Source organism: Lissotriton helveticus, chromosome 12 (genome assembly GCF_964261635.1).
Source record: "Lissotriton helveticus chromosome 12, aLisHel1.1, whole genome shotgun sequence".
Lineage (NCBI taxonomy): Eukaryota > Metazoa > Chordata > Amphibia > Caudata > Salamandridae > Lissotriton > Lissotriton helveticus.
In genome coordinates this window covers 9,749,086-9,774,023 of record NC_136073.1, presented here as the reverse complement: position 1 = coordinate 9,774,023, position 24,938 = coordinate 9,749,086, and the positions used below count along the sequence as shown (strand labels likewise).

Genomic DNA, 24,938 nt, shown 5'->3' with positions numbered 1-24,938 from the left:
CAGATATTGCAGCTATGCTGCAAAAACGGCCCTGTAACCATGGCGGCCCCCCGGGGAAATGCCTGGTGCCCGCTATGGCCAGTCCGGCCTTGAAATGGATGCACCGAGGGCAGGGGCAGAGGAAACCCTCCCAGGGTTTGAGGCAAAACCAGATCTGGTGCAGGCGCCAGGCAGGGAGTGTGGAATCCAAGCAGGAAATAAAAGCAGGCCCCAGACAGAGGCAGCAGGCTGACACACGGGTCCATTTCTAACATGTTCATGTCTCAAAAGTACACAATGTATGCAATTCGCCCTTGAATGGCTGTCTGCAGGTAGGAGCTTGTACTGCAGGGTGTGTCTCAAGTCCAGTTTTCTTGCACGGCTCTGCTCGCTCACGCACATACCATGAACCTGTGCATAATAGAGCGCTAAAATGATATTTTCAGTGCAAACAAGGCAGATGACATGGTTGCAGGGACTCTTTGTCAATGCGTCGTTATACATTTTCTCACACAATAACGCACGTGGCTGCGCGGTCCCACTTTCAGTAAATTCGGGCCTTCATTTCTCACTCCCTATGAGACAGCAGGACTCTAAATGCAGAGACATTTTTATTGACAGAATAACAGCAGAAAGCATCAGTCGTGCCCCAAGCAGCCGGCAGGGGGCGCCGCGTGCACGCAGACAGACAGACAGGGCGGCTCATGCCCTGTGCTCACTGAAGCAGGAGGCGCTAGGAGCTTCAGGGCGCCTTGTGAGGGCAGCATGGCACACAGGACACGGGGGCAGCCGGGGTCTGCAGTGCTCAGGAGGGGGCTTCAAGCGCCCCCCCCCCACTCTTCAGACAGGCTGAGCTGGCCCTGTGCGCTAGCGCTTCACCCGGACTACCGCTCCTGTGGGCGCTAGCTGCATGCATGCCAACATTTCACAACAGGAAAGAGAGCGATGGGGAAAAAAAGACAATTTGCGTAATTTATTTTCCCCATTGACTAATATTGAAACAGAGGCATTTTTAGGTAGAAAATAGCTAAAAGAAAGCAATTTTTGGCATTGAAGTTGGAGTGTCCCCCAGGAATGGGGTGTCTACAGGTCTGGTGAAGGCAGAAGGGGCTGGAAGGGGGGATTTACGGGGGTTTGGGTAGTTAGAAGGAGGCTGCGGTGGGGGGCAGCAGACAGGGGGCGCTGATGCCAAGACTGGCACGGCACTGCAACGGGAGGACTTTGGACAGGGCACGCAGAGACAGCGGGCAGCGCTGCAAGGCTGGCACAGACCTTTAATGCCAGGGCTGAGGGGGGCATACAGAGGCCGCGGGGAGGGCTGAAGACTGGCACAGACAGATACTTCAATGCCAGGGCTGAAGAGGGCACACAGAGACAGCGGGGAGGGCTGTAGACTGGCACAGACACTGCAATGCCAGGGCTGAGGAGGGCATACGGAGGCAGCGGGGAGGGCTGTAGACTGGCACAGACACTGCAATGCCAGGGCTGAGGAGGGCATACGGAGGCAGCGGGGAGGGCTGTACACTGGCACAGACACTGCAATGCCAGGGCTGAGGAGGGCATACAGAGGCAGCGGGGAGTGCTGAAGACTGGCACAGACAGACCTTCAATGCCAGGGCTGAGGAGGGCATACGGAGGCAGCGGGGAGGGCTGTAGACTGGCACAGACACTTCAATGCCAGGGCTGAGGAGGGCATACGGAGGCAGCGGGGAGGGCTGTAGACTGGCACAGACAGACCTTCAATGCCAGGGCTGAGGAGGGCATACGGAGGCAGCGGGGAGGGCTGTAGACTGGCACAGACACTTCAATGCCAGGGCTGAGGAGGGCATACGGAGGCAGCGGGGAGGGCTGTAGACTGGCACAGACACTGCAATGCCAGGGCTGAGGAGGGCATACAGAGGCAGCGGGGAGGGATGAAGACTGGCACAGACATACCTTCAATGCCAGGGCTGAGGAGGGCATACAGAGGCAGCGGGGAGGGATGAAGACTGGCACAGACATACCTTCAATGCCAGGGCTGAGGAGGGCATACAGAGGCAGCAGGGAGGGCTGAAGACTGGCACAAACACTGCAATGCCAGGGCTGAGGAGGGCACACAGAGGCCGCGGGGAGGGCTGAAGACTGGCACAGACACTGCAATGCCAGGGCTGAGGAGGGCATACAGAGACAGCGGGGAGGGCTGTAGACTGGCACAGACACTTCAATGCCAGGGCTGAGGAGGGCATACGGAGGCAGCGGGGAGGGCTGAAGACTGGCACAGACACTGCAATGCCAGGGCTGAGGAGGGCATACGGAGGCAGCGGGGAGGGCTGTAGACTGGCACAGACACTGCAATGCCAGGGCTGAGGAGGGCATACAGAGACAGCAGGCAGTGCTGCAAGGCTGGCACAGACAGACACTTCAATGCCAGGGCTGAGGAGGGCATACAGAGGCCGCGGGGAGGGCTGAAGACTGGCACAGACACTTCAATGCCAGGGCTGAGGAGGGCATACAGAGGCCGCGGGGAGGGCTGAAGACTGGCACAGACACTTCAATGCCAGGGCTGAGGAGGGCACACAGAGACAGCGGGGAGGGCTGAAGACTGGCACAGACACTGCAATGCCAGGGCTGAGGAGGGCACACAGAGGCCGCGGGGAGGGCTGAAGACTGGCACAGACAGACCTTCAATGCCAGGGCTGAGGAGGGCATACAGAGGCAGCGGGGAGGGCTGTAGACTGGCACAGACACTGCAATGCCAGGGCTGAGGAGGGCACACAGAGGCCGCGGGGAGGGCTGAAGACTGGCACAGACACTGCAATGCCAGGGCTGAGGAGGGCACACAGAGGCCGCGGGGAGGGCGAAGACTGGCACAGACAGACCTTCAATGCCAGGGCTGAGGAGGGCATACAGAGGCCACGGGGAGGGCTGTAGACTGGCACAGACACTTCAATGCCAGGGCTGAGGAGGGCATACAGAGGCCGCGGGGAGGGCTGAAGACTGGCACAGACACTTCAATGCCAGGGCTGAGGAGGGCACACAGAGACAGCGGGGAGGGCTGAAGACTGGCACAGACACTGCAATGCCAGGGCTGAGGAGGGCACACAGAGGCCGCGGGGAGGGCTGAAGACTGGCACAGACAGACCTTCAATGCCAGGGCTGAGGAGGGCATACAGAGGCAGCGGGGAGGGCTGTAGACTGGCACAGACACTGCAATGCCAGGGCTGAGGAGGGCACACAGAGGCCGCGGGGAGGGCTGAAGACTGGCACAGACACTGCAATGCCAGGGCTGAGGAGGGCACACAGAGGCCGCGGGGAGGGCGAAGACTGGCACAGACAGACACTGCAATGCCAGGGCTGAGGGAGGGCATACAGAGGCAGCATGGTGCGCTCGCAGACTGGCACAGACAGACACTTCAATGCCAGGGCTGAGGGAGGGCATACAGAGGCAGCATGGTGCGCTCGCAGACTGGCACAGGCACAAAATGGAAGGTGTTTGGAAGAACAGAGATAGTGGGTAATGCTGCTGGCTGGCACTTCAGTGGCAGGGCTTTACATGGCAGAAAGAGACAGCTGAGGGCAGTGCTGCTAGGCTGAGGCAGGCACTTCAATGCCAGGGCTTTGCAAGGGCATACAGAGGCAGCGGAGAGGGCTGGCAGACTGGCACGGACACAAGAATGGGAGGTGTTTGGAAGAACAGAGACAGCGGGTAATGCTGAAGGCTGGCACTTCAGTGGCAGGGCTTTGCATGGCATAAAGAGACAGCAGAGGGCTATGATGCTAGGCTGGGACTGTCTCTACAGGGGCAGGGCTTTTGATGGACATACAGAGGCAGTGGGGAGGGCTGGTAGACTGGCACAGACACAACAATGGAAGGGCAGCGGAATGGCATACAGAGGCAGTGGGTATTATTGCAGGCTGGCACTTCAGTGGCAGGGCTTTGCATGGCATAAAGACACAGCAGAGGGCAGTGCTGCTAGGCTGGGACTGGCACTACAGGGGCAGGGCTTTGCATGGCATAAAGAGACATCAGAGGGCAGTGCTGCTAGGCTGGGACTGGCACTACAGGGGCAGGGCTTTGGAAGGACCTACAGAGACTGCAGACACTGCTGCTACGCTGGCACGGGCCCTTCAGCCACAGGGCCCTCAGCCTCCGATGCCCGGGCGCGCTCCTGTTCCTCCTCTCTTCTGGATTCTTCCAGCACGGAGTCGATCCAGGCGGTGTAGGCCGCGATGCGGGTGTAGATCCCAGGCTTCTTGATGTTCCCGCACTTGCGATTGCCCCAGGAGACGATGCCCACCGCCTTGCCCGCACACACCAGTGGCCCGCCAGAGTCCCCCTGAGGAAGGAGCACAAACAGAGGTGTTACCACCACAAAGGGGCGCAAGGTGACCAAAGACACCCCAGGACGCGGGCACCCCATGCCTTCGGTCCAGTCTAAAACCCCAAAGTCAACCAATTCTGATACTTTCAGAAAACAAACATTGAAGTAGTTTGCATTTGGAAACCCAGGTGGTGATTCAGAATTCCAATCAGCCAACCCAAGGCCTGGATGCCCACTGACTGGCACGTGGCTAGTTAAAGGGCATTAGACATATCGAGTTGGAGATTTACCCGTCACCTTGAAAACATTAACTTTTGAGAATTGGTTCAGGTTCAAAAACAAGTTTATTTAGACATTTGTCCATAAACCATTCTAAAAAACAAAACAACACACTTAAAAATTAAAACATTCATAAGGACCCCACCCCTCCAGGAAACTGCCGCTAAAACGGCGAAAATGGGCTTGCTAATATGCATTATGGAATTCCAATAGAAGCCCAGGTTAGATGTCCTGCACATCTTAACGCGATTTAGCAAGCCCGTTATCGCCGTTTAGCTGCAGTTTCCTACCGCTAAAACAGTGATAATTTAACGAGGTTCTTGCTAATATGCCCTCAATATCTTACAACCAATTTATTGATCGGCTCAGCCTTTCATCCTCTGGGGAGCGCTGAGAGAGCGACTTTTTCTGACTGGCAACAATGCCATCCACTAAGATACCTTGGCGTACCCTTGGCTTTAGGGCACCATAGGTAAAATAATACCAGATATTATCAAACAACTCGTGCCCTTGAAACCTAAGATCAGGCGGAGGGATATCCCCCTAGAACACAGACGCTGCCACCTCACCTCGCAGGAATCCTTGCGCCGGCCGCCGGCGCACAGCATGTTCTTAGTGATCTCGTTGTCGTATTGGTCCCTGCGGTTGCACGTCTCGCGGCTGACGATTGGCACCTCCACCTGATGCATCTTGTCGGGCTTCTTTCCGGTTAAGCTGATCATGCCCCAACCGGCCACGTGGCATTCGGTGCCCTCCGCCACGTCGACGTCCTCTCGTTCAATCAGGAACACCTGCACATCTGGGCCCAGAACCACCGTCTCTTCCAGCTAGAAGGGGTGAGAGTAACGGGAGAGGGGGTCATTAGGCGAAAAGATGAGGTGAGGAACAAGCGCAACCAATGAGTGAAGAGTCACCTTCCGCTCCTTAAACGAAAATGATTTTACAACGGAAACAATTACAACGCATGCTTTTACAATGCTGTTTTTACATCGCAACGACCATTACATTGCATGATATTACAATGCATGCCATTACAACGCATTTTTAAAACTACCATTACAACGCATACCATTACAACACATAAAACATTTAGGGCAGCAGTAAGGCAAGTGTTGGATAGCGTAGGGGTAAACATTACTATTCCCACTCCAGAGAGTGAAACAGTAGGGAAAACGTTGGATAGCGTAGGGGTAAAAATTACTATTCCCACTCCAGAGAGTGCAACAGTAGGGAAACGTTGGATAGCCTAGGGATAAAAATTACTATTCCAGCTCCAGAGAGTGCAACAGTAGGGAAAGCGTTGGATAGCGTAGGGGAAAAAATTAGTATTCCCACTCCAGAAAGTGCAACAGTAGGGAAAGCGTTGGATAGCGTAGGGGTAAAAATTACTATTCCAACTCCAGAGAGTGCAACAGTAGGGAAAGCATTGGATAGTGTAGGGGTAAAAATTACTATTCCAACTCCAGAGAGTGCAACAGTAGGGAAAGCGTTGGATAGCGTAGGGGTAAAAATTACTATTCCAACTCCAGAGAGTGCAACAGTAGGGAAAGCGTTGGATAGCGTAGGATTAAAAATTACTATTCCCACTCCAGAGAGTGCAACAGTAGGGAAAGCGATGGATAGCGTAGGGGTAAAAATTACTATTCCCACTCCAGAGAGTGCAACAGTAGGGAAAGCGTTGGATAGCGTAGGGGTAAAAATTACTAATCCCACTCCAGAGAGTGCAACAGTAGAGAAAGTGTTGGATAGCGTAGGGGTAAAAATTACTATTCCAACTCCAGAGAGTGCAACAGTAGGGAAAGCGTTGGATAGCGTAGGATTAAAAATTACTATTCCCACTCCAGAGAGTGCAACAGTAGGGAAAGCGTTGGATAGCGTAGGATTAAAAATTACTATTCCCACTCCAGAGAGTGCAACAGTAGGGAAAGCGTTGGATAGCGTAGCGGTAAAAATTACTATTCCCATCTACCCCAAAACCCATACATACCCTAAAACAAAAAAATCTCTATTACTTACCTTATAATGTGTTGTAAGGCATGCATTGTAGTGACATGAATTGTATTGGCATGCATTGTATGGCATGCGATGTAAAGGGAGTTGCGTTGTAACAGCTGCGTTGTAAAAGCAGTGCAATGTAATGACTGAGTTGTAATGGAGGTTTCCCATCTAAGAGCCCCTACTCCGAGTCTACGCCGGTCAACATGAAGCAGCCAATGAGTGAAGACCTCCGGTTCTCCTCCTTAAACCTCACCGCCTCCACAGTGCGCGAGCCACCAGTAGAGTAGACATCTAAGAGCTGTTACTGTAAGAGTAAGCCAGTCCACAAGGGGTAGCCCAAAAGGGAGGGGTTGGCCTCCATTTCTACAACATCTGGATGGATATCACAGTCCTTAGCCAACCAGAGCCTCAGACACTCACCTGGAAGAGGCCAATGAGTGAAGCCTCCCAGCTCTGCCCCATTAACCCTTCCCCCTCCGTGCAGCTCTTCGGAGAGTCGCCGCGTGTGCCGGAGTCCTTACTCACTCAAGGCCAACGGCTACGTTGTAAATGTCCCGTTGGTTGCTCCCTGCTTCTGATATAGATTTACAGTTGTTTTTAAAATTACAAAGGTCTGGCAGTAATGCCATCTGGGAAACCGTGCACATAGCAGTTGTGTCGCGAGTTGGCCCAAACTTCAGTTGTAAATTTCGCTTTTACCATGAGCAGTTACACAAGGGGAACTTAGCTTAAGCAAAATCCACGGGCAAGCGCAAAGATGCTTCGTAAATTTTTGCTTCATCTTTTTAAAATCTTCTGCCTTCATTAGCGCATTTTCCAGTAGATGAAGACTTAGACACAATACGGCTAAATGTCATCAGATGACACATAGTCAGGGGCGAGGCTCCAACGTGTATGTGGGGACTGTTGTTCGATTACTAATAGGGTGTGTAATGGAAGATAGGTTGCCTTAGGAAGCCATCAGGACTTTAAACACACAGGGGCATATTACCAACGATTAGCGATATTTATCGCTAACTAGGCTTAGCAACGAATTTTTTATCGCTAAGCATCGCCGGAAATTATCGCTGAGATAACGTGCTATTAGCAACGTTTATCTCCAAAGCGATAAATTTTCCAGCGATAGTGTGAATATCGCTGAGAATACAGCGATACTCACGCATTAGCGACAAAATGCTCGTAGCCATGTTATCCACCTCCCATTGGATAACATGGCTAAGAAATGGTCAGAGCAGGCGTTAGTTTTTGGCGATAGCGGGAATATTTCCATCGCTACGCCTGCCTTGCTAATAGGCGATATCGACGTTAGCGACAGCTTTTAGTCGCTAACGGGTTGGGTACGCCCACTTTGCATGTCATTAGCGATAAATATCGCTGACATGCAAAGCGGGACCCAAACCGCTCACTATCGCTTAAAGCTGTCGCTAACATCAGTTAGCGACAGCTTGCTAAAAGAGCGATAGAATTATTGCCGCTTAGCGGCCGAAAACGGTCACTAAACTGGCGATAATTGCCTATCGCCCTGCTTGGTAATATGCCCCACAGTATTTTAGCCTTATCAACTTGTCCACAAACATAAACACTTTTTACACTAACCTTTTTAGAATTCAGGGGCATATTACCAACAACTAGCGATAATTATCGCTATGTTGGTTTAGCGGCAATATTTTTATCGCCGAGCTGCGGCGATTTTTATCGCTTAGGAACCTTGCTATTATCAAGGTTTATCTCCTAAGCGCTAAAAATCGGCCGCAATGCATGAATATCGCTGAAAAGTCAGATATTCACCCTAGTAACAGATACAAGCCCTAGTTACAGATACAAGCCCTAGTTACAGATACAATCCTTAGTAACAGGAACAAGTCCTAGTAACAGATACAAGCCCTAGTAACAGGCACAAGTCCTAGTAACAGATACCAGCCTGAGTAACAGGTACACGCCCTAGTAACAGATGCATGCCCTAGTAACAGATACAAGCACTAGTGACAGATACACACCCTAATAACAGATACAAGCCCTAGTAACAGGTACAAGCCCTAGTAACAGATACTAGCCCTAGTAACAGGTACACGCCCTAGTAACAGATACAAACCCGAGTAACAAGTACATGCCCTAGTAACAGATACACACCCTAGTGACAGATACACACCCTAGTAACAGATACATGCCCTATTACCAGATACAAGCACTAGTAACAGATACCAGCCTGAGTAACAGGTACAAGCCCTAGTAACAGATACACACCCTAGTAACAGATACACACCCTAGTGACAGATACAAGCACTAGTAACAGATACAAGCCCTAGTAACAGATAAAAGCCCTAATAACAAACAAGCTAAATTATATTATGAATCGACTAAATGCTCAGTGTCCTGTCACGGTCATACTAGGGGTCGTCTACTGGCCGCCAACCTGAAAGCAAAACGAGGAAGGTCGCTTATAGAAGGGCGAGAATCAGCCCCGACTGCTGCTTCGGAAGGAGACAAAATAAAATGTTTGATCAGACACTTCACAGACTTATACCCAACAGAGACATGTGGAGAGGAAGGCAGGAGAATCCTCTATCGGTTATATCTGACAAAGATACGGATAAACTTGACATGACCATCTGCTATGAGACATCTTAGTGGACATCTGGGCCTGGTGCCGTCACGCTAAGCTTTACTAAAAACTCACAACCTTTCTATTTGAAACCCTCACAAAATCCCATGATCTGAAGGGTGTCCCACCCATGAGCCAGGACTGAGGCATATATCAGCGTGTTTCGTAAACTAGGTAAAGATCAGACTCTATGTCAACCATGTAGGACCATCTTCCTTAATCTTCACGTCAATCTCTTTGTGAAAATATTAGCGACCAGACTGGACAAGCTGCTGCCCGACCTGATACACCCCACCCAAACAGGGTTTATAATGGGTAGAGGAACGTGTGACACCAGCTATAAGATACTATATATTACAGATGTGGTTAAAATGGGAAAGAGAACAGTGTTGGTGGACTCGCAGAACGCCAGAGTGGACAAACGCAGCTGAAGATGCCTAACGGATCACGAATGGCGTCTCCACTCGGAGGTTGTGAAAGGTGTAGCGCTACGGCCAGGTTGACTGACACCGGACGCTGGGGCTCACGGTTCGATCCCCCGCACCGGCGGCAGGGGTCTGCCCAGCACCATGTGACTCTGGGCAATAGCTCGCTTAATCTTCCCGACGGCCCCCAGCGCCGGGATGCCTCCGGGTAGCTGTGCCCTTTACAAATACTGGATTTATTTACAAGGTCTCTTTCACCAGCGGGGCAGGGGATGGCAAATCCTGCCGCCAAATGGGTGCCCATAGTGGCAATGGGGCAGACTAGGAGTGTTTGGAGGCTGTTGCAGTTAGTGGTGTGGCACACTGACCAGACCACAGGCCACCTGACCCACAAGGTCTATGGGTACCGCAACCTCATCCACACAGAGGCTGGGAAGCATGCGCAGCGACTGGGCAGAAATTGGCGCAGCTGGAAGCCCCTTCCGTAGCCACGAAAGGAGCAAAAGGCAGATTGAGGTGGATGTGGGGCAACACAGAGAGGCCTAAGGACCTGGCTGTAACTCGACAACCCTTAAAGCGCTTGAGTGCTGAATCTGCCTTGTTGCAGAGGGGATGGGTGCCATCGAAGGGCATGTCCATAAGGGAAGCTTGGACATCTCTCGAAAAGCCAGTTGTCCTCGGCCAGGCGTGCCACCCAAGGGCCATGTCATGAAAAACGCTCTGCCTAGCGAGTCGTTCATGTCAATTCTGCATCGACTTATGAACTTTGCTGCATTTCTCCTGTTGATGATAGCTTGGGTAAGTACAGACCGGGCCTCCTCTGGGACCTGTGGCAACCCTTGCGTAACCGTATCCTACAAAGTATGGTAACAATGGCCCAAAATGCATGAGTTGTTCACGGACCACAGTGCCAGGCAGTTGAAAGAAACATCTTCTTCCCAAATGAATCCAGCCTCTTGGAGCGGTAGGGAAAGCGCTTTGGGAAGTTGAGGTTTTTCTACCAAACTCTCAGGGGTAGGGAGTTGCGTAGGGAAGTTTGGGTCGCCAGGTGCAGGCGATGGAGTCGGGCAATCATCCGATGCACAGGAGCCTGTGCTGGGTTTAGAATAAGTACCAAAAACGATGTCAGTGAGAGCATTATTGAACGGGAGTACGGGTTCAGATGTGGAGACTCTCGGTTGCAGCACCTTTGTCAAGAGAATTGTCTTGGTTGCCACAGAGGGAAGCTGAAGGTCAAGGACCTCAGCCGCCCTATGCACCACCATTGCATAGGAAGCTCCCTTCTCTATAGCCACGGGGGGGGGGAGAAAGCAGAGCAGCATCTGGAGAAGTATCCAGGCCACTGGCCTCACCCAGTTCCTCACACCAGTCCATACTCGGTTATTCCTCATAAGGCTGGTATTCTAAAGGGTCCAGTGACCCCTTCCAACCATCCCTGAGGCCTAGCCCAAGAGAGTAAGGCTCAGGCACCGATCTACGAGTCAAGGCTCCTCACGGAGTCGGGTGACGCCCATCCGGCTCCGTGTCACCAGGGAGGCGGTGGGAAAATCAGCATCGGCACTTGTGAAAGGGATGGTTGAGATGGTACAACTGGTGAAGGTCCAGTTCCAGGAGTGGATCCTTGATGGCCCTTCTAGAGCCGAAGCTGATGGTGCGGAACCATAAGGGTCCCCCTCAACATTGCAGGGATCAAAGGTGCGTCGAAGGGGTCGGGTCTCGCAAATATGAAGCGCATGGTCTCATAGAGCTCCTTCAGTCGGGTGGGGGTCGCTCCGGATCTCGGAAACCCGGGGAGGTTCGGAGTTGGCCCAGGTTTCAGTGAAAGAGCCCTAGAATCCTGAGGCTCGTCGTCTTGCCAGCCGACGGACGAGGAGAAGTTGAAGAGGGTAAATGGTCAAAATATCGAATCCAAAATATAGACAAACCAAAATATCGGGTCCAAAATATAGAATGGACAAAATATCGAATGGACAGAATATAGACATCAAAAATATCGTTTTGAAGGTAAGTAATGTAATATCGATTTTAAAAATATAGACAGTCAAAATATCGAAGTACATAATATAGTTTATTAAAAATATCAATTTTTAATAATATCGCAATTTTTTAAGTGTTTTTTATGTTAGTATATGTGTGAAAAGTGTATATATTTTTGTAATTTATTTTAAGTAATTAATTTTATGTAATTTAATTATTGTGTAATTTAATTCTGTAGCTGGTTGTGGGTTTATAGGGGAATAGGGTGGGAAGTAATTTAATTATAATTAATTAAATATGTTAATTAATTAATTGGTATTTATTTAGAATAAATTGTTAATTAATTTTTAATTGGTAATTAATCAATTCTTAATTGATAATTATTTATTAATTGATTAATTGATAATTATGTGAATTAAATTAATTTATTTTCTGTAGCGGGTTGTGGGTTTATAGGGTGGGAAGTAATTTAATTATAATTACTTAAATATGTTAATTAATTGGTGTTTATTTACAATAAATTGTTAATTAATTTTTAATTGGTAATTAATTAATTCTTAATTGATAATTATTTTTTAATAAATGATTAATTGATAACTATGTGAATTAAATTAATGTATTTTCTATAGCGGGTTGTGGGTTTATGGGGAATAGGGTGGGAAGTAATTTAATTATAATTAAATAAATATGTTAATTAATTAATTGGTATTTATTTTCAAAACATTGTTAATTCATTTTTAATTGGTAATGAATTAATTCTTAATTGATAATTAATTTTTATTAATTGATTAATTGATGATTATGTGAATTATATTAATTTATTTTCACTAGAGTGGGAATAGTAAAATTTACCCCTATGCTATCCAATGCTTTCCCTACTGTTGCACTCTCTGGAGTAGGAATAGTAATTTTTACACCTACGCTATCCAACGCTTTCCCTACTGTTGCACTCTCTGGAGTGGGAATAGTTATTTTTACCCCTACGCTATCCAACGCTTTCCCTACTGTTGCACTCTCTGGAGTAGGAATAGTAATTTTTACCCCTACGCTATCCAACGCTTTCCCAACTGTTGCACTCTCTGGAGTAGGAATAGTAATTTTTACCCCTACGCTATCCAACGCTTTCCCTACTGTTGCACTCTCTGGAGTGGGAATAGTAATTTTTACCCCTACGCTATCCACCGCTTTCCCTACTGTTGCACTCTCTGGAGTGGGAATAGTAATTTTTACTCCTACACTATCCAACGCTTTCCCTACTGTTGCACTCTCTGGCGTGGGAATAGTAATTTTTACCCCTACGCTATCCAACGCTTTCCCTACTGTTGCACTCTCTGGAGTGGAAATAGTAATTTTTACTCCTACGCTATCCAACGCTTTCCCTACTGTTGCACTCTCTGGAGTGGGAATAGTCATTTTTACCCCTACGCTATCCAACGCTTTCCCTACTGTTGCACTCTTTGGAGTGGGAATAGTAATTTTTACCCCTACGCTATCCAACATTTTCCCTACTGTTGCACTCTCTGGCGTGGGAATAGTAATTTTTACCCCTACGCTATCCAACGCTTTCCCTACTGTTGCACTCTCTGGAGTGGAAATAGTAATTTTTACTCCTACGCTATCCAACGCTTTCCCTACTGTTGCACTCTCTGGAGTGGGAATAGTCATTTTTACCCCTACGCTATCCAACGCTTTCCCTACTGTTGCACTCTTTGGAGTGGGAATAGTAATTTTTACCCCTACGCTATCCACCGCTTTCCCTACTGTTGCACTCTCTGGAGTGGGAATAGTAATTTTTACTCCTACACTATCCAACGCTTTCCCTACTGTTGCACTCTCTGGCGTGGGAATAGTAATTTTTACCCCTACGCTATCCAACGCTTTCCCTACTGTTGCACTCTCTGGAGTGGAAATAGTAATTTTTACTCCTACGCTATCCAACGCTTTCCCTACTGTTGCACTCTCTGGAGTGGGAATAGTCATTTTTACCCCTACGCTATCCAACGCTTTCCCTACTGTTGCACTCTTTGGAGTGGGAATAGTAATTTTTACCCCTACGCTATCCTACGGTAATAATATTGTGTATTTTTTATTAATATTATGTTAATATATATATATGTTTTAACAGATATGATTGTATTTTTTTTATATAAGTTAAATTAGTTATTTAATAATTTTAAGGTATCTAAAAAGAAACAGGTCTCTCAGGCACTCTCCAAACTTTTACATCTTCCGAGCGTTAGTCATTATGTTTCACAAGTTATGAGAGCACTGGAACACATTGTTATTTAGATAATAGTGCCAACATTATTTCATAGGAGTAATGTTCATTTTCAAAACGCAAAATGAAAAAGTACGGATCCAAAACTCGATGTTGTTCTTCAAATTCTTTATTTTATACACATTAAAAGTTATTCCAGCTCACACCGCCACGCGTACTTTTGCATTTTGCGTTTTGAAAATGAACATTACTCCTATGAAATAATTTTGGCACTATTATCTAAATAACAATGTGTTCCAGTGCTCTCATAACTTGTGAAACATAATGACTAACGCTCGGAAGATGTAAAAGTTTGGAGAGTGCCTGAGAGACCTGTTTCTTTTTAGATAACTAATATTAGCATTTTTTGCTAGTTTAACACCCCTGGTGGTGGGTGTATAACAGGATACACAGTGCACCTTCTTATTAATCATACTTGTATACTTGACACTACACGTTGATATACTTTGGGAGCTGTATTTACTGGATGTGCGGACGTTTTCTCTGTGGTAGAGAAACACTACCACCCAATATTGTTTGTAATAATTTTAAGGTAATTTAAGTATTTTTAAGTATATTTTAGCTATTTATTTTTAATATTTTTTTAATTTTACATTAATTTTAAGAAATTCGATATTTTTATAATGAATATATTTATAAACGATATTTTGGGGTCGATATTTTGGTACTTACCTGTTTGGAGATAGGAATTCGATATTTTGTCTGTCGATATTTTGGAATCTATATTTTGGGTAGTCTATATTTTGTCCCTCGATATTTAGTCAGTGATCCGTTGAAGAGCACTTTGACTTCTTGCCCTTTTTCTCGTGCCTCTTACCAGAGTGTCCAGAGGACTTCCAATGAGACGAAAAAGACTTTGGGCTCCAAGAACGATCACAAGACCTTACCCTCGACCAGGACCTCAGGTTCCACAGCCATGTGCCGTGCCGCTAGCAGCTTCAGAGACTGCTCCCTCAAAGCCTTCAGGGCCATGGCCTGGCCATCGGGGCATGACTTGGAGTTGTGGGCATACTACGGGCACCACAGAGAGACACATCGTGGGTCAGTCAGTGTCATCGGTCGTGACAGGTGCCGCACGACATAAAACCAGACTTGCGCGTTGACATCCTCCACACACTGGGAGGTAAGACCTCAAACACAGTTGACAAAAAGTTGAAAACATTCTGTGAAAAAATGACAGAGGGGGTAGCTCTTCTCTGGATCAACGCTGGCTGGCGCAGAAAGAAAGGTACTGACGTCAGTACGCCTGGTTGGCACCTATATAGGTACCGCAACGTCACTTCCGGCATGGACGATGTTGACGATGGACGCAGAGCTGATCGAAGCCACCTACGCCAGGGGTACTGCTCACGTTAAATCTTCCACATCCAGTCTGATGCTTGGGGAAATTGAAAAGGTAAGGAATCTGTGGCTAGAAGTCTCTATCAGATAGCAATGTCCTTTCCAGAGGCAGTAGGAAAAGGAGCTGGGGATAAGGATAAATGAAGACCAAGGGGGCGGATGCTTAGAGATGCATCAATTTCACGAGGCAGGCTCAGAGGAAGGAAATATACTATAGTATTAAAAAATTTATATTGGTCGTTCCTTACATCATACAGATTGCACTAGATAGAAAATACTTGGCTAGAGGGACTGTAGGAACAAGGCACATCTGGTGGAGTTGTCGCCAATTACAGGATTATTGGAACAAGGTACTGGAGAGTATACAAGCCATCAGAGGATCTGATTTGGCTAGATGTCAAAAAATTATCCCATTGGGTGCACCCTTGTCGGACATCTATCTACTGCATAGTATGAAAGGTAAAAGCATTTCCTTCCTGCTACTAGTGGTAAAAGGCGCCTCTATGGGGAAACCAGGGCACACCTTACGGCTACAAACGGTTTAGTCCCTATCGGGAAATTAAGAACCTGGGATACACACCGGCTCATGAAGACTTACAGAGCCAGTGTTGAGTATCTAGCTAGGGATTGGATTAGCCTAACCTCCCCCAGGCACCTGAGAGCATTAGAGCTTCTCGATAAGTACCAACAGGTGAAGAATGCAAACTGGACGGCCCAGGGCGAAAGGTAATGCGGGGATAAAGGTGAAAAGGGTCTCCTAGGAAAGGTGCTGATGGAAGGTAATTCTCAGAACCCTCGATGAAAGAGAAACACCAGTCAAATAGTGAAAGAGAAATGGAGACCTGAGCTGTACAAGAGATGGAAAGGAGATAGGGGGATGGTTGTTGGGTGGTTATGGTAGTTAAAGTTGAATAGGTGGGTGCACCTTCTTATGCTTTTTGCCTGGAACAAAAAATTATTTTGACATTTAGTACAATTCACTTCACCTACATACTTTGTCAAAATTATCAACTTCATAACTCCTATTTTAGAGCTATGTCGATTAAAGTCTCTTGTCTACTGATTATCAAAAGAAATCACTGAAAATGTATCTATAACATTACAGCAACCTGTAGAGGGATTCATGCCAGTGTAAACAAGCACTAGCAAAGCCAATAGGTCGCAGCAATCTGACAGCTATAGGCAATGTCAATGTTTTTTAGCTATGTGTCATGGAGTGGAAGGGATGTATGTGGAGTGGAGTGGAATTATTAGGGTTGGATTGGAATTGTTTGCTGTGGCATGGAATGTATTGGAATTGTGAGGTGTTAAGTGGAGGTATGTGTAGTGGAATTATACGGCATGGTTTTGTGTGTTGTGGCATTGTGTAACACAAAACTCATAGATTTAAAAGGACTCTCTGTCATAGTCTGCCTATATTTGCTCTGTAAGGATGCCCCTGGATTCACCTTGGGCAGTCGATGTGGATAAGCCACTGCTGAGGTATTAACAGCATCCCTTCTGTACCAATCACCTCTGTTTTTACACACAGAGAGGAGGACACAGCTACCACTTAAGACAAAAAGTCCTCTGGGCTCAACAACACCCATATGTGAAGAGGAAACTTGGGTGTATTGTTCTTAAAATGCACACATTTTCAAGATGTGTTTCCCGATGAAACAATAGAAACATTATTTACCTGTTTGTTTGCGTAACAGTGGATGATAATATATCTCTCTGAGCACATATTGTATCGGCCTAAACGATAGCCCGTAGGCGATGTATCTATCCGAACACAATGATGCAATATTTTGTATTTATGTGACAACACAATTATAGCCTGGCACGAGTGCTAATATGGAAACACAGAGCAACAATGAACAACTGCTTGTGCACAAAGTGAGAGTGTATCATCAGCGGCACAAAAACCACACAATCTTGTGCAGTTGCCTACTTTAACACAAAGTGACACTAAGCATCTACCCGAAAGTTCTGAATGCAGCGCTGTATGAAAACACTGAAGCTCAGGCACCCCACAACTGACTCCCCAAGGAGCGTCAGCAATCAGTTAGGTCCTAGGCGCAATCGCAACAAAAGACAGACATTGGCTAAACTCATAAACATGGAACGTTCCAGGAAAAATTTGATTTGAAGTCAAAGGAAGAGTCGTAAAGTATAAATCGGAAGCATAAAGCTGGTTCTGGTTTTACTTCATTCCCAGACCATAATTTTCTCTCTGCAATCTTCCTGTAAAACGCAAGCTGTATGTTTGTTTCCATGGCGACTGTAGTATAGGAGAATGAAAATCACCCAGTGACAAGATGGCGGCTACGTTCGGTCACTTCTGAGTGTGAGACAATTTAGTCTTTTAGCTCGGAAAACAGTCTTAGTAGCACATGGAAAGGGTAGAGAAGGAATACTAAGCCACTTTCTTTTTTATGATTACTAAAAATATAGGAGTGTGGTATGTATGTCAATTAATGTGAAACACAAATTGTTTTTATATAATGAAAAATCTGAGTATCTCAGAGGTCGTTGCTTTGCAAAAGAAAGCTGTTTCCTTCAGTCCCGTCTTTACAGTGGGATCGGCATTTATTATAGTCTGCGTTCCCAGAAGAACCGTATAGCAGAGCTGCGAGACACAATAACACCCTACTCCGCCTCAGTTAATGGACGGAGTTAAATCACATGTTTCGCAGCTTCGATGTATTTTTAATCCGAAGGCATACTAGACCCATTCCAATAAGGTGAAGGTTAAAATACGGCACCGCTTGTTAGCTGCAACGTTTCAAAACACAAAAAAAAACAGAACCGGCATCTGGTACAAACCTGTGGCGGCCTCAGATCTCCGATCGCTGCCACATTTATGACGAAATGACAACAAGATTTAGAGCTCTGTTTACATAAATGGAGCAACGAAGAGAGTGAAAAAACAAGCGCTCATGTAAAGTGCTCCAAATCAAAGAAAAAAGTAGTAATTAAAACATTTTCTAAAATGGGAGTAGGGGATGGATAGTAGTAGATCCATGCTCTCGGGGAGGGCTAAACACAGGAAGAGGCATGATGCATGCATGCCTTGGACAAATGGCGTCAAATAATATATGAGTGATGATGGATCCAGCAAATGGGAAGCCTATGGGTGGGCTGAAGCTGACTAAGTATATAAAACATGTCTCTTCGAGGCAGCGCAAGCGCAGTCTAGAGCCGAGACCTAAAATGTTAGAGAAAGCACATAGAAGCGTGAAACACTCACTGGTAGGATTTCTTGTGTCATATTAAACCTGAAGATTTTCCACCCTGGTTTTGAGTGGTTACGGTTTGTTTTAAAATTGTTGATCCCATGTTTTAAAAAAAAGTATTTAATTTGTTTTTGAATTGTTAGTTTCTATTTGATTTTGAATGCTTATCTCGCTTAAGTGTCCGCAAGACTTACCTGAATCAAAAGGATGTCGTTGTGGTTGTTGACTGTGGTGTAGTTAGGGTGGGCGACCAGCTTCCGGATCTGGAAGTACTGTTTGGAGGGCTCTGGCTCTGTCAGGGAGTGCGCCCCCAGGAGGACGCGGAGTCTCGAAGAATTACTGTTCAAGGGAAAGAGACTGTGTCAGCGATGGAAGGAGCCTCAGACACTGAATAAGAACCAGCTTTCGCTCAACCTCTATCCGGGAACTCAGTTGCATCCACCATCACTCTCATATAATCAACAGCATACACAGTGCCACTCCGTCACTATCACTCTCACATAATCCCTTATCTATGACCTCAGCAGCAAACAGAGTGCGTGATAAAGGAATGCGCTGTAAATGCATGCGTTGTTAAGACATACGACTGCGAGTATTGCATGGTGTTCATTAAAAGTGTATTTGATTATGACAAGAAGTTCATTACAGGGGCTGGGGGTACTGTAGGGTGTTTAAGGCATGAACATCTAATAGCCATCATTGGAGGTGTGTGAGGGTATCATAAGGTCTTTGATCTGTGAGAGTATTGTAACTCCTTCATGTGCGGGGATCACAGGGCCTCTGTCACTGGTGTGTGAGGGCATGATAACTCTTTTATTAGTGTCATGTGACACAGGTGTGCGAGTATTGCAACTCTCTCATATGAGGGTGTCTCAGGGCATCTGACACATGTGTGTGAGGGTATTGCAACTCCTTCATGTGAGGGTGCAACAGGGCCTTTGACACAGGTGTGGGAGGGTATTAGAACTCCTTCATGTGAGGAGATCACAAAGCCTTTGTGACAGGTGTGTGAGGGTATTGTAACTCCTTCATGTGCGGGGATCACAGGGCCTCTGTCACTGGTGTGTGAGGGCATGATAACTCTTTTATTAGTGTCATGTGACACAGGTGTGCGAGTATTGTAACTCTCTCATATGAGGGTGTCTCAGGGCATCTGACACAGGTGTGTGAGGGTATTGCAACTCCTTCATGTGAGGGTGCAACAGGGCCTTTGACACAGGTGTGGGAGGGTATTAGAACTCCTTCCTGTGAGGAGATCACAAAGCCTTTGTGACAGGTGTGGGAGGGTATTGTAACTCCTTCATGTGAGGGGATTATAGGGCCTTTGGCACAGGTGTGTGAGGGTATTATAATTCCTTCGTTTGAGGGGATCACAGGGCCTTTGACACAGGTGTGTGAGGGTATTGTAACTCCTTAATGTGAGGGTGCCACAGATCCTTTGGCACAGGTGTGTGAGGGTATTATAACTCCTTCGTTTGAGGGGATCACGGGGCCTTTGACACAGGTGTGTGAGGGTATTGCAACTCCTTAATGTGAGGGTGCCACAGATCCTTTGGCACAGGTATGTGAGGGTATTATAACTCCTTCGTTTGAGGGAATCACAGATCCTTTGGCACAGGTGTGTGAGGGTATTATAACTCCTTCGTTTGAGGGGTTCACAGGGCCTTTGACACAAGTGTGTGAAGGTATTGTAACTCCTTCATGTGAGGGTGCAACAGGGCCTTTGACACAGGTGTGTGAGGGTATTATAACTCCTTCGTTTGAGGGGATCACAAAGGCTTTGACACAGGTGTGTGAGGGTATTGTAACTCCTTCATGTGAGGGGATCACAGGGCCTTTGACACAGGTGTGTGAGGGTATTGTAACTCCTTAATGTGAGGGTGCCACAGATCCTTTGGCACAGGTGTGTGAGGGTATTATAACTCCTTCGTTTGAGGGGATCACAGGGCCTTTGACACAGGTGTGTGAGGGTATTGTAACTCCTTAATGTGAGGGTGCCACAGATCCTTTGGCACAGGCGTGTGAGGGTATTATAACTCCTTCGTTTGAGGGGATCACAAAGGCTTTGACACAGGTGTGTGAAGGTATTGTAACTCCTTCATGTGAGGGTGCAACAGGGCCTTTGACACAGGTGTGTGAGGGTATTATAACTCCTTCGTTTGAGGGGATCACAAAGGCTTTGACACAGGTGTGTGAGGGTATTGTAACTCCTTCATGTGAGGGTGCCACAGATCCTTTGGCACAGGTGTGTGCGGGTATTATAACTCCTTCGTTTGAGGGGATCACAGGGCCTTTGACACAGGTGTGTGAGGGTATTGTAACTCCTTCATGTGAGGGTGCCACAGGGCTTTTGAGACAGGTGTGTGAGGGTATTGTAACTCCTTCATGTGAGGGTGCCACAGGGCCTTTGGCACAGGTGTGTGAGGGTATTATAACTCCTTCGTTTGAGGGGATCACAAAGGCTTTGACACAGGTGTGTGAAGGTATTATAACTCCTTCGTTTGAGGGGTTCACAGGGCCTTTGACACAGGTGTGTGAGGGTATTGTAACTCCTTCATGTGAGGGTGCAACAGGGCCTTTGACACAGGTGTGTGAGGGTATTATAACTCCTTCGTTTGAGGGGATCACAAAGGCTTTGACACAGGTGTGTGAGGGTATTGTAACTCCTTCATGTGAGGGTGCCACAGATCCTTTGGCACAGGTGTGTGAGGGTATTATAACTCCTTCGTTTGAGGGGATCACAGGGCCTTTGACACAGGTGTTTGAGGGTATTGTAACTCCTTCATGTGAGGGTGCCACAGGGCTTTTGAGACAGGTGTGTGAGGGTATTGTAACTCCTTCATGTGAGGGTGCCACAGGGCTTTTGAGACAGGTGTGTGAGGGTATTGTAACTCCTTCATGTGAGGGTGCCACAGGGCCTTTGGCACAGGTGTGTGAGGGTATTATAACTCCTTCGTTTGAGGGGATCACAAAGGCTTTGACACAGGTGTGTGAAGGTATTGTAACTCCTTCATGTGAGGGGATCACAGGGCCTTTGACACAGGTGTGTGAAGGTATTGTAACTCCTTCATGTGAGGGTGCCACAGGGCCTTTGACACAGGTGTGTGAGGGTATTATAACTCCTTCGTTTGAGGGGATCACAAAGGCTTTGACACAGGTGTGTGAGGGTATTGTAACTCCTTCATGTGAGGGTGCCACAGATCCTTTGGCACAGGTGTGTGAGGGTATTTTAACTCCTTCGTTTGAGGGGATCACAGGGCCTTTGACACAGGTGTGTGAGGGTATTATAACTCCTTCGTTTGAGGGGATCACAAAGGCTTTGACACAGGTGTGTGAGGGTATTGTAACTCCTTCATGTGAGGGTGCCACAGATCCTTTGGCACAGGTGTGTGAGGGTATTATAACTCCTTCGTTTGAGGGGATCACAGGGCCTTTGACACAGGTGTGTGAGGGTATTGTAACTCCTTCATGTGAGGGTGCCACAGGGCTTTTGAGACAGGTGTGTGAGGGTATTGTAACTCCTTCATGTGAGGGTGCCACAGGGCCTTTGGCACAGGTGTGTGAGGGTATTATAACTCCTTCGTTTGAGGGGATCACAAAGGCTTTGACACAGGTGTGTGAGGGTATTGTAACTCCTTCATGTGAGGGTGCCACAGGGCTTTTGAGACAGGTGTGTGTGGGTATTGTAACTCCTTCATGTGAGGGTGCCACAGATCCTTTGGCACAGGTGTGTGAGGGTATTATAACTCCTTCGTTTGAGGGGATCACAAAGGCTTTGACACAGGTGTGTGAAGGTATTGTAACTCCTTCATGTGAGGGGATCACAGGGCCTTTGACACAGGTGTGTGAGGGTATTGTAACTCCTTCATGTGAGGGTGCCACAGGGCTTTTGAGACAGGTGTGTGAGGGTATTGTAACTCCTTCATGTGAGGGTGCCACAGGGCTTTTGAGACAGGTGTGTGAGGGTATTGTAACTCCTTCATGTGAGGGGATCACAGGGCCTTTGACACAGGTGTGTGAGGGTATTGTAACTCCTTCATGTGAGGGTGCCACAGGTCCTTTGACACAGGTGTGTGAGGGTATTGTAACTCCTTCATGTGAGGGTGCCACAGATCCTTTGGCACAGGTGTGTGAGGGTATTGTAACTCCTTCATGTGAGGGTGCCACAGGGCCTTTCACACAGGTGTGTGAGGGTATTGTAACTCCTTCATGTGAGGGTGCCACAGGGCTTTTGAGACAGGTGTGTGAGGGTATTGTAACTCCTTCATGTGAGGGTGCCACAGATCCTTTGGCACAGGTGTGTGAGGGTATTATAACTCCTTCGTTTGAGGGGATCACAAAGGCTTTGACACAGGTGTGTGAGGGTATTGTAACTCCTTCATGTGAGGGTGCCACAGGGCTTTTGAGACAGGTGTGTGAGGGTATTGTAACTCCTTCATGTGAGGGTGCCACAGGGCCTTTGACACAGGTGTGTGAGGGTATTATAACTCCTTCGTTTGAGGGGATCACAAAGGCTTTGACACAGGTGTGTGAGGGTATTGTAACTCCTTCATGTGAGGGTGCCACAGATCCTTTGGCACAGGTGTGTGAGGGTATTATAACTCCTTCGTTTGAGGGGATCACAGGGCCTTTGACACAGGTGTGTGAGGGTATTGTAACTCCTTCATGTGAGGGGATTACAGGGCTTTTGAGACAGGTGTGAGAGGGTATTGTAACACCTTCATGTGAGGGGATCACAGGGGCTTTAACACAGATATGTGAGGATTTAAACAGCCCATGGTTGGCGTAGGCGGGGCTATCTTGGCCCGTCTGCACCACACACACCCACCTCTCCGGAAGGCAGTGAGCCGCACTGAGCACCCACTGCTGGGCCATCAGGAGCCCCCCGCACAGATGCGTCTCGTTCACCTGGATGGATGCCATGTAAGGGGGACGCAGGGCCGGCTTCGTCTCTGCCCCGCCCAGGATCCGCCCCCGGGGCTGCGCCACTGTGGAGGAAGAGGAAGCGAACAGTCAGAGTCTTGAACCCTAATGACATCACCTCAGCACCCCCCCTCAACACACAGGTTTTCCCTCAGAGACAGGGGCGGCTCCCCCGTTGGAGCGGAGGAGCGTCGTCCCACTTAAAATCACCCCCAAAGCCGCAGAGATAAAAAATTTAATAAAATGGTAGTTCATTAGCATTTTATTTTTCATCCCCCGTCTCGAGCCGAGCGTCAGGATGGGGACGCGGCCACTGCTGACTGACAGCAGCAGGGAGGAGGTGAGCTGTCTAATGCACTGTTTAAAGTGCGCATGTCATTGTGGCCGGCCGTCTTGCGACAGCCAGCCACACAGGTGCACTTTAAACCTCTCAACCCAGCTGTCTCAAGATAGCTGGGTTTAGGGTAGCTGCAGGCCTTCAGTGTGCCGTGGAGCGTCGACTGAGGCTGCTCCCTCCAATCAGGGCGCTGCTCACGTGCAGCACGTGAGCCGTGCCAGGATTGGGCAAGGCAGTTCCAGCATCCGGTTCCAGTTCCTGGATGATTAAGAGGTCCGGAGCGAGGACATCGCATTAGGTAAGTTTTATTATTATATTTTTTTAATAATATTTTGTGCACACGCGCCCCGACTCCACTCCCTGTAGATGCCAGCCACCACTGCACCGAGAGGAGACAGATTTCTTGGGCACCTCCCCAGGGTCCCAGCCACACCTTGAGAAGACGTATTCCGTCTTACCCGCCAGGTTCACGCCCTGAAGCAGGCGTGCTCCACGGAGCCGATTCACAAAATCATATATGAGTAAAGGAGGCAATGTTCCCTCTAATTTTATCCCACTTCCTTATATACACACAGTACATTACAGAAGAGCAGAATTGGTAATAAGTTCTGAGTACATCGGGCAGGGCTGTACCGAAAAAAACAGAAACAACAACCTGCAGCAATGTTTTCTCCAACAAACAATGGGGCCTTTTACCAACAAGTAGCGATAATTATCGCTAAATAGGCTTAGCGATGATTTTTTTATTGCTGCCTATTGCTGGATATGTTAGCGGAGAAACCATGCTATTAGCAACGTTTTTCTCTATTGTGCTAAAATATCCAGCGATAGCGGCGAAATGCGTCAATATCGCTGAGAATACAGTGATATTCACGCATTAGCGACAAAATACTCTTAGACATGTTATCCACCTCCCATTGGATAAGATGGCTAAGAACTGGTCTGAGCAGGCGTTAGTTTTTGGCGATAGCGGGAATATTTCCATCGCTACGCCTGCCTTGCTAATAGGCGATAGCGACGTTAGCGACTGCTTTCAGTCGCCAACAGGTTGGGTACGCCCACTTTGCATGTCATTAGCGATAAATATCGCTGACATGCAAAGCGGGCCCCAAACCGCTAGCTATCACCTAAAAGCTGTCGCTAACATCAGTTAGCGACAGCTTGCTAATAGAGCGATAGAATTATCGCTGCTTAGCGGCCGAAAACGGCCGCTAAACCGGCGATAATTGCCTATCACCACCCTTGGTAATATGCCCCAATGTGTCTTGTATGTTTTATTG

The 24,938-nt window shown here is 47.7% G+C and overlaps 1 protein-coding gene across 2 annotated transcripts in view; it reads right to left on the bottom strand.

Annotated features, from left to right (window-relative positions):
• Nucleotides 1-577: 577 nt before the first annotated feature.
• The window catches only part of LOC144797599 (complement factor D-like), a 40,737-nt gene continuing 16,376 nt past the window's right edge, over nt 578-24,938 (bottom strand). The window contains exons 2-6 of one of the 2 annotated variants that reach the window (XM_078668279.1): nt 23,227-23,386; nt 18,593-18,737; nt 5,129-5,386; nt 2,568-4,295; nt 578-1,251 (exon numbers count right to left, since the gene is read on the bottom strand). In XM_078668279.1, the coding sequence (XP_078524405.1) occupies nt 4,068-4,295; nt 5,129-5,386; nt 18,593-18,737; nt 23,227-23,386 (791 nt within the window). In that variant the 3' untranslated portion in view covers nt 578-1,251; nt 2,568-4,067. The remainder of the gene's footprint in view (nt 1,252-2,567; nt 4,296-5,128; nt 5,387-18,592; nt 18,738-23,226; nt 23,387-24,938) is intronic. The other variant, XM_078668280.1, reaches the window with a different exon arrangement.